A 10,801-nucleotide genomic window follows, 5' to 3' on the forward strand; every position below is an offset into this window, starting at 1 on the left:
TCATTGTTTGAAGATGAATGTCTAATGTGCGGTCCAAAGAGACCAACTACCTATTGGGTGTCAATAGGCTGTGTGATCATTAGTGAGTCAGTCTAGAGTGTCTGACTTTGTAATTAAGAAGTAAGGTAATATATGTTTATGCATAATATGTTATGAGTTAGATACGCAGAGTGAACTCGGCTACGGTGTAGTCTGGAAGTCCCCGTATCTAGTGGGCTGGGCCCACCAGTGGCTGGGCCACCAGTGAGTTGGACTCACATTTTATGATTTCGATACGAGTGAGAACTCGGCTACGGTGTAGTCTGGAAGTCCCCGTATCTAGTGAGTTGGACTCACACTTTGAAAATTAATAATGTTTGTTTAAATCATAAATTTATATATGTATTCAGCGTGTAATGCTATATTTTAATAATACTATAAGTAACTTGCAAACTCACTCAGTATTTTCCCAAATACTGACCCCTCACTCTGATGTTTGCAGGTAAGCAGAGTCGGATCAGACAAACCATCTCCATTGTGCCAGAAGTCATTGGACTTGCACAAGCATGAGTTCCTAGAGCTGCAGTAGTCAGTAGATGTCAGTATTAGATAGACATCTGGATTTCAAATAGTTAGTTTTGAATGTAAACTGTAATATGATATTTTAATATCTACAATTATATTATGTAAAAGAGTTTTCTAAAAAGGTTTATACATGATATTATAATTTTAAATGCGAAAAATTAATAGTGGTTTTAGGCTTGCTACGGGTTTCGGAGCTACCACTCCCATTCCCTAGCGCCGGTCTCGGCTCAATAATTTGGGTCGTGACAAAAGGTGTAAAGTTTGAATGGACAGAGGAGGCCGACGCAGTATTTCAACAGATCAAGATGCGATTGACGACTGTTCATTTTCTAATGCTGCCTGATTTTTCACAACCATTTAAGCTGCATAGTGATGCTTCGAAGTTGGGAATTGGGGCTGTTTTGAGTCAAAACAGTCGACCAGTGGCATATTTCAGTGAGAAACTGAATGGAGCGAAGCTGAATTACAGTACATATGATGTGGAATTTTATGCGGTGGTGCAAGCAGTCAAGCATTGGCGGCATTACTTGTACCACAAGGAGTTTGTTTTGTACACTGACCACGAGGCGTTGAAGCATTTACGTCGCCAGGATAAAGTGTCACCACGTCATGCTACTTGGGTGGCTTATCTGCAGCGATTTACTTTTGTGGTCAAGCATAAGGCCGGGGTTACAAACCGGGTGGCAGATGCATTGAGTCGTCGCAACAACTTCTTGGTTTCTTCACGTGTTGAGGTACCCAATTTAGACCCGTTTACTGATTTGCTTGAGATTGATCCTTATTTTTCTATGGTTATGAGGAAAGTGCGAGCAGGAGAGCAAACATAGTTTTTGTTGCATGATGGATTTCTATTTAAAAGGAACCAACTGTGCATTCTAGAGAGCAGTTTGCGAATGCATTTTATTTGAGAGCTGCATGGAGAGGGACATGTTGGGCATGACATAACCTTGCATCTAGTTCAGTCATCTTACTTTTGGCCTACCATTCAAAAAAAGGTGGAGAAGTACGTGCAGAGATGCCGTGTTTGCCAAGTTTCGAAAGGGTGGCAACTAATGCGGGTTTGTACATGCCGCTTCCAATGCCACCGCAGCCATGTGCGGATGTTAGCATCGATTTTGTGTTGGGATTGCCGCGTACTCAGTAAGGGTATGATTCTATCTATGTTAATGTTGATCGTTTTTCTAAAATGGTCCACTTTATTCCTTGCAAGAAAACGACATATGTTGTTTCAGTGGCATAATTATTCTTTCGAGAGGTGTACCGTCTTCATGGGCTGCCCACGTTTATTATGTCGGATAGAGATACTCGGTTCCTCAGTCAATTTTGGCGCAGCTTGTCGAAGATGGTGAGCACGCAGCTGAATTTCAGTAGTACCTACCACCCCTACACTGATGGTCAAACTGAAGTTGTGAACATTGGGCAATTTGTTGCGGTGTTTGGTTAGCACGCATGTGAAGAGTTGTGCCAGGCAGAGTTTGTTCATAACCATGCGGTCATCTGATTACCGAGTTCAGTCCTTTTCAGGTGGTGTACTCGATCACCCCCAAGGGTCCGTTAGGTTTGATGCCATTGCCGAGAAATGTCAAGGTGCAGTCGAAGGTGGAGGATTTTATGAATGGCTTGCAGGAAGTTCATCGAGCGGTTCATAATAACTTACTACAGGCTAACTCACAATACAAGCAAGCTGCGGATGGAAAGTGACGTTTTGTTGATATGATGTTGGAGATTATGAGTGGGCTGGTCTGACCAGGGAGCAGTTTTTGGTTAGAGACTACAACAAATTGTCTCTCAAGAAGATTGGACCATTGGAGATCATCGAGAAAATCAACCCCAATGCTTACCATAAGAAACTGGCTAGCCATATCCGAACGGCTGATGTGTTCAATGTCAAGCATTTGAATTCTTTTCATGGTGATTCTTCTGATGATGAAGCTGTTGCAAATTCGAGGTCGAATTTTTTCTACCCTGGCGGGAATGATGCGGTTGCGGAGACAGATTTTGAGTTCATGGAGAAAAGGGAGTGCAAAGTGGTGTAATGGCAGTTTTGTAACTCTGCCAAAGTTGAAAAGTGTGCGATTTGGGCGGTTCCGGAGTCTAACTTTATTAAAAACGGGACAACGATCGATATCCATCAGCTTCGCTCATGGCTTACGTCGCTTTTGGATTGATTTCCATCACTTAGGCCCTCAAAATGGCGTTTTGTGATATCGACAATTTTTTAGGCTTTTTAGTTAATTTCGTTTTACATCCAATTTACGGTTTTTATTTTATCTTAGTATTTAATCAACCTTATGAGTTGTTGAACGGCAATTTTTGATGTTTTGAGACAATTTGATTATTTCCAAATATCGGTATTCAATTTAATCAACGCCTTTTGATGCATATTGCCTAATATTCAATAGGTTTTAGAAGTTAATTGCTGGCATAATTTGATTATCAACAACTCTTAAATTTATCTTGTATTTATTTGTGACTTCCGCTACATCAGTGAGTATGTTTGAACTGCTGTTTGTTATCATTCTTGGTGCACACCAATATTTATTGAAGTTTATGAGTTTATCTTCATTAGTTAACAGAAAATTACCTAATTCGAGAACTTGATTATTGTTTGTTTGAGGTTTTCATTGAAAGAGGTTGTTGTTATTTGATTTTGTTTCAGTTAACTCGTCAAAATCAATCAGATTTTGAAAGCAATGGAAACCAAATCAAAATGGAGGGTAAAGTTTGCACCAAACAATATTTACAAGGAAGGGCATACTTTCAGATAAATTACATATGTTTGAATGAACAATTTTCCCTTCTTTTCTTTGCAGCTATACAAATGCAGTTGAGTGTGTTTTAAAATACCTGAGATAAGAAAACACTACTAGTTTCATTATCTTTTTTATTTTGGTTTCGCATCTCAATTTTCTTCTAGCCACATAAATGCATATATTTGTTTATTTTCAGGTTCTAATTTTTCTGATGGCTGAATCAAAAGTATGCTCTTCAGAAGTGAAGAAAATTGAAGTTTTAATGGGAAAATTCTAAATTGGTCTACGTATCAAAAAAAAAACAAAGAGGTCTATGAAGGAGAGGCAAGTTAAAATTTACAATGTTCCTTGTCAATAATCAAAATTATTACTTTTCATATTCAGAAAATGTTGGTTTGTCCTAGTTCGTGATGTTTTTTCATGTGATATAATGATTGATGAATATATGTATGTGAGAGATGTGAGAAATTCTTGTGTGAATCTAGTTCGCCACGTAAAATTGTGAACCATCCATTAAATGCATGATACATGGTGTTATTAAATATTGTATCCAATTAATAAATATCACATTAATTAATATTTTAATTAAAATTAAATGCACTTTATTGATTGGATGCAACATTTAATAACGACACGCGTCATGCATTTAATGGATAATTCACAATCCTACGTGGCGAAGTTCACACAAATTTTTCTCCAGAGATGTGGATTTTTTGCTAACGGGTTTATTAGAAAATCTCTTTTCAATGTATATTGCAAATTTAAAAAAATAGAAGATGCTTCCAGATCAATACCTTATTGATGAAAATGATGGTCAAATATAGTTAAAGGTTTTTATATTTTTTGTATTTTATGCATTATTTATGAGGATTAAAAAGTCAATATATTCTAGACTCCCACTAAGAGCAAGTGAGATACACTTTCTTCATTCCGTTTAAATAAGGCATTAAAATTGTGGAAATGCTAGTAGAGGGATCGAAAAGATAATTTTTTCGAGGTAAGAGCCTATTGAACAAAAGTCGTATTGTACAGAGGCCTTATTATGAGTTTGGCCTATAAATTATAGTAGAAGAACCCAATTTATGGCAACACAAAATACATTATTTTACCGCAAAAAACCCGACTAAAATCAGAGAGGAAAGCTCTCAAATTGCAAATTATTAATTATAGAAAATCATAAAATAGTAAATATTCTTTGCAAATTAAACCAAATTGAACATGGCTTATATCTTATTTCAGCAAGTTTGAACCGAACCCTCTTTTCTTAATTTTGTAGATGACTAAAAGCAAGAATTTATACATATGGATCCTCCTAAGCCTATCAATTCTGGTCCAATTTGGATGAATTCTTGCTGTATATGCTATTTCACTTGTAATTACAATTTACAAGCGAAAGAGACTGCTAACAAAAACACTTACATTAATCACTCTCAACTGCCGCTGACAAAGCGCATTAAAACCATATGGTGCATCATCCCTATAAATACCTTCAACAGTTCAATGTATTATTATATCAGTGAAACAAAATAAAAAAATGGCTTCTTATTCCGTACTCTTCTTCTTTATATTCAGTTCCTTCTTCTTATTTGTGTCTGCCTCCCGATCTTATTCTTTGACCAATGGTGTTGCTGTTAGTGAGCCGGTTTCTCCTTCTTTAGTACAGTTTAAAGCTCAGAAAGTTGTTTTGTCTTTGTACTATGAAGCACTGTGTCCGTATTGTCGGAACTTCATCGTCAAATCTTTAGCTGAAATGTTCCAGACTGACCTGATGTCCATTGTTGATCTGCAACTCTTTCCTTGGGGCAATGCTGATTTACAACCTAACAACACTATAACTTGTCAGGTTATTATTATTATTTCTTTTCTGTATTTTGAATATTCATTTGTTAATCTGACCTAATTTCAAGGAGATGATAGTAATTAATTATCCGTTACGTTAATGGTGTTTTACAGCATGGAGAAGATGAATGCTACTTGAATACCATTCATGCCTGTGCCATCAATATCTGGCCCGATGTGGTAAGACCAAAATACCCTTTACAAAAACGATAATTAAAACAAATTGAGCTAATTTTAGTCAATAATGTGTGGACTTATTACATATACAGATGAAGCATTTCGGCTTAATAAAGTGCATTGAAGAGCTACAACATTCAGAAATTAATCATGGAGTTGCACCAAAATTATCATGGAAACTATGTGCTGATAAATTGAATTTGTCGGGGTGGTCCATTAAGCAATGCTACGAAAGTGGTCGCGGAAGACAGGTTAGTTCCGAACCAAAATTGATTGATTAGCTTTATTCATTTTGAATTTTCAGATTTATTAATTTAGTTCAGTTTCAAATTTTAGAAGATCGATAAGTATAATCCTTGACAATCATGAATTGAAATACCGAAGACACAACCCTATACATATTCTTTTCTTTTGTTGTGACATTTTACGTGAAATATGCAGCTCCTACTACAATTCGGCAATAAAACAGACCATTTGAAACCTCGACATGAATACGTACCATGGGTGGTGGTGAACGGAACTCCTCTCCTCTATGTCAGTAATTAATCAAATATTAAATTCATGATCATTATGTTTTGTGTCTCGTTATCTAAATCATTCTATATTTTACTGCATGCAGGACTATAAGAATTTTGTACATTATGTTTGTAAAGCATACAAAGGTAGACTTTTACCAAGGGCTTGTAGAAGTCCACGTGGCATAATCTCAACTTCCATTGAAAAGTCAACAGAATCTGGTGGCTCCACGTGTCCAGCCATAACTGGTGAACCAGAGCCTCCAATTAATTAATTATGTATTTTTGATTTGGACAATAATAAAGTGGGTGATTTATAAATGATTTCCATTCTGTTTCAATATTTCAATTATATCGCTGGTTAATCGGTTCATATATATAGCATTCATATTATAATTAAGGTTTCAGCTAATAAAAATTGGGTTGCTGAACAATGAATATCGTTTTCTTAATGGAGCAGAAATATCTAAATGTTTTCACCTCAAATATCATAACCATATTGTTATTTGCAAGTAAAATATCATCCATGTATAAAATTAAAAAACAAATTTTGCTCCCACTAATCTTTGGTATATACAATTACCCACAACATTCTTTTTGAAACCGAATGAAAATATATTATCATGAAATTTCAAATACCATTAACGTGAGGCTTGTTTCAATTATATATTGACTTTTTAAGCTTGCAAACCAAGTGTTCAACGACATTGAAAAAAAAAATTCTGATTATTTTATGTATATTTTTTTCTCCAGTTTTCCATTTAAAAAAGTTATTTTCACATTCATTTATTGCAACTCTAAGTCAGAATGTGCATTAATGCTATTATGAGTTTGCATATTTAGTTCTATAAAAAAGCTAAAACTAAATACATAATTAACATGCATATTTATATTTTTTTATCTTTTCATCACTATATAATTATAGATGATATTATATTTTTATTATAAATTTATATTAAGCGCTGAAAACATGAGGGTCCAATCTGTACATTTGGCCTTATAATTGTAAAATGAAATATTATTTAATCGGTCCCCCGCCAACCCGCTATGCAACACACACTATCACCCACCCGTAATTTTCGTAAATTTTCCAACTTTCCAATAAGTCACTCATCCTTCACATTGCACCCGCTCAATCCTCTTTAACCCTGTAATTCTCCCGCGCGTAACTCCATTTTAACCAACTCAAATTCTCTTTATATCTCTATGTGTATTATATTTAAATATAAGTAAAAGTAACAAAAGGTTACTCCCGCAATTTACTCTCGCATTATAAAATAATTATTTTTTCATACTAATTATTTTTAAATAAATAATTATTTAAAAAGATTAATACTTTTACATTTTACTCCCGCATTTTAATATATAGTTTTTTTAGAAGTAATAATTTTTTAATAAATAATTATTCTTTTAATTAATAATTATTTTTATTTAGTAATTATTTTGAATTAAAAAATACTTTTACTTTTAGCGACGGATTATAAAATCTGTCGCTAAAAGTAAAAAAATTTGGTGGGTTAATCCCTCCACTTTTAAAAACAGAATTTCTATCATTAAAAGTGGCAGGACAATTTGTTTGAGGATTTAGCGACAGAGTTCAATCTGTCGTTAAATCAGATTTTAGCGACGGATTTCAAATCTGTCGTTAATTGACTGTTCTCTAGTAATAATATATGTATATGTATATTGAATCCTAATAGGAATGAGGATGCGAATCCCTACTGGGTGGAGGATTACACTCCCCTTCCCTCCTCATCCCTGTGGATAAAGAAGGAACTTTCCCTATCCCGTACCCTTGGGGTATCAATGGAGATTCCCCACACTATTAAGAGTGGATTTCCGTGGAGAACGAAAAATCTTCTCTTCACTGTCATCCCTAAATGTCAAAGTAATCCGCTCTTTATTTATAAATAGGATAGCTAAATTTCATATTTATTAAAGTGACCTAAACATTCTTTTGACAAAATAACCTAAACATTCACATTAGTACGAGATTTTATTTATTTATTTATTAACATCATCACACCGTTAGATACATAATTATGGATAATATTAGACCTAATGTCTTAAAAAACTCTGACCTTTCATTCCCTTTTCAATCTTACCCTAACGTTGCAAATCAGTCAATTTTACCATATTTTGTATTTTTTCATTTCAATTGTTAAAGTATAAAATTGACTTTTTTTATTTGATAAAAACTCTCTAAATTGATTTTTTGTATTAGATTAACTTTTTATATTAAATTGACCATTTTTGAAGAATTCTTTTGAACTTTTGTCAAATAAATAAAGGTCAACTTTATATTTTAGGGTACAATTGAAATGAAAAAAAATAAAAAATGGGATAAAATTAACAAATTTTCAACGTCAGGGGAATGAAAGGTCGGAATTTTTTTGAGGCATTAAGCCAAAATATTATCATGTGTCCATTGAATAAAACTAGGCTACACCTATTTCGAGGTCAGGTCTCTCAATTTCTATTTGACTTCCTCAGGTTCTTAAATTTTGTTTTTTGGTCATCAGGTCCCTCAACTTTTGTTTTTTGGTTATTTGGATGTCTAAACTTTCGTTTTTTAGTTCATTAAGTCCTTAAATAGATCTCTGTTTAAGAACCTAATGAACCAAAAAAATAAAAATTTAGGGATCTGAGGAAGTCAAATAGAAGTTAAGGCATCTGATGAACCAAAATATAAAGTTTCAGGACCTCAGAAAGTCAAATAGAAGTTGAGGGATTTGATGGACTAAAATTGTATTATTTAGGGACCTCAAAATGAATTTATCTATAAAACTACTAACAAAATAATAATTAATGTGATGCATATTGTTGTATATAATGACAAGACGATTTTATGAATGACCAAAATAAATTTTTATATAAAATTACAGACAATTTCTTAGAAATAACAATATCTTTTTTTCAAGTATAAATTAATTTATTATAAAATGAAATAAAGAGACTAAGTAAATTTTATAATTTTCAATTAGATCCACCACATTTTTTTCATTTGCTTTTTAAATATAATTGACACAATTTTATAATTTTCAATTTAGATCCATCACAATATTTAATTTGAAGGAGATGCCATACAAGTTTCGAGCACGGTTGCTACAGGCATATACCCAATAGCGATGTATATTGACTTTTGTCAAGATATTTGACAGTCAAACTCTACTTCAAATTTTGTTTAGTCAAATTTGTAGGAAGGAAAGGGGTAAGAAAAGCTCATAATCTATGTCAATCGGCAAAGGCTAGATTCGTGAGTTTGCGCTACCAATATTACCACATGTAACTTGCCTTATTTCACTATCTGTCGATTATCTTGGAAAAAAAAAGAGCTTACCGTAAATTTTTCATTTTAAATTTATTCATCAAATTCACACTAATTTTACTTATAAAAATGAAGCAAACTCGACGACTAATATCCTCAATTCAAAAAGAGAGAGAAATGGCAAACATACAAGGATCATCATCTCCCATGATCGGTGGAGATGGGTCTCATAGTTATGCTAAGAACTCTACTTTTCAGGTGATCGATTTCTTTTAGCATTAATTTCAAAACGTTAATTTCACTGACAAATTTAAAGCTTATTGTTACAGAAAGCCGTATTAGATGCTGCACAGGGATGGATGAATGAAGCCATTAACGACAAGCTTGACTTTACTGTTCTTGATTTTGATTCTTCAAACCCAACATTTAGAATTGCAGATCTTGGTTGTTCAACAGGGCCCAACACCTTCTTTGCAGTGAAAAACATTATTGAAGCCGTGGAGAAAAAATACCAAACACATTTTCAGAAGCCTCCATTGATAGAATTTCAAGTTTTCTTCAATGATTTCAATGGAAATGATTTTAATATTCTCTTCAAGACCCTTCCGTCATATCAGAATTATTTTGCTGCTGGCATTCCTGGTTCCTTTTACACTCGGTTGTTCCCTAAATCCACCATTCATTTCGCACATTCCTCTTATTCACTGCACTGGCTTTCTAAAATTCCACCGGAAATTGTGGACAGTAATTCTCCGGCGTGGAATAAAGGAAGCATACAGTGCACTGGATATTCGAAAGAAGTAGCTAATGCTTATTTAGGTCAGTACAAGAAGGATGTGAATATGTTCCTAAATGCTAGAGCTGAAGAGATCGTCGGTGGTGGGTTAATAGTAATTCTCATTGGTGGTCGGCCAGACGGGATTTTTATGTCGCAGACCAGTACCGGCGTCGTCTTTGATTTGCTTGGGGCTAGCCTTGCAGAAATGGCTAACTTGGTAAGAAAATGACTAGTCGTTATAATATTTTTCTTATTTAGTGCTTTTTTCATGGTTACTTTTCACTTTTGTAGGGCGAGATTAGTGATGAAAAGATGAATTCCTTCAACCTTCCAGTTTACTACGCAACTCCCAAAGAGATTAAAGAAATTATAGAAGAAAACGGACATTTTAGCATTGAAAAAATGGAACAAGTGACGCATCCAATGGTAATGGCGATGAAGATGAAGAACATGTCTATACTGGAGATTGTCGTTTCGAGTCTACGAGCTATTTTTGAAAAAATCTTCACAGAGCACTTCGGAAATGAAGAGATAGTAAACAAATTATTCCAACGTTTCGCCATCAAACTTCAAGAAATTTACCCGGGCTTTCATAAAATAATTAACCATTGCATTGAACACTTTATTTTCTTAGAGCGCAAAATCTAATTGATTGAGATTTAAATACTAATGTTTTTGGTCTGCTTCTTTTCTTCTTCATAATGCAAAACAAAAGCTCTGATTACTTCAGCTATAGTAGATGGTCGAACCACAAGTAGGATGGATTGGCGTCTTTCTAACCGTCAGTTCTCGATTGTTGTACTCATAATTTTTTTTCAATTTTATCTTTTAATTGTTTCATTTCATCCTCTTTGTGAAAATTACGTACAAATAAAATTATTATAATAATAATTTTTATTTATTGGAA

General features: G+C 34.0%; 2 protein-coding genes across 2 annotated transcripts; both read left to right on the plus strand.

The window, feature by feature from the left end:
• Nucleotides 1–4,810: 4,810 nt before the first annotated feature.
• LOC126676510 (gamma-interferon-responsive lysosomal thiol protein-like) lies at nt 4,811–6,176 on the plus strand. Its single transcript, XM_050370728.2, has 5 exons — nt 4,811–5,160; nt 5,271–5,336; nt 5,426–5,584; nt 5,775–5,867; nt 5,953–6,176. The coding sequence occupies exons 1-5, from the start codon at nt 4,852–4,854 to the stop codon at nt 6,121–6,123; spliced, it is 798 nt and encodes a 265-aa protein (XP_050226685.1). The 5' UTR covers nt 4,811–4,851; the 3' UTR covers nt 6,124–6,176.
• Nucleotides 6,177–9,088: 2,912 nt separating this feature from the next.
• Nucleotides 9,089–10,801, plus strand: LOC126678118 (loganic acid O-methyltransferase-like). Its single transcript, XM_050373000.2, has 3 exons — nt 9,089–9,374; nt 9,446–10,111; nt 10,186–10,801. Exons 1-3 carry the CDS (start codon nt 9,246–9,248, stop codon nt 10,540–10,542), a joined length of 1,152 nt encoding a protein of 383 aa, XP_050228957.1. The 5' UTR covers nt 9,089–9,245; the 3' UTR covers nt 10,543–10,801.

Source organism: Mercurialis annua, linkage group LG4 (genome assembly GCF_937616625.2).
Source record: "Mercurialis annua linkage group LG4, ddMerAnnu1.2, whole genome shotgun sequence".
Taxonomy (NCBI): Eukaryota; Viridiplantae; Streptophyta; class Magnoliopsida; order Malpighiales; family Euphorbiaceae; genus Mercurialis; species Mercurialis annua.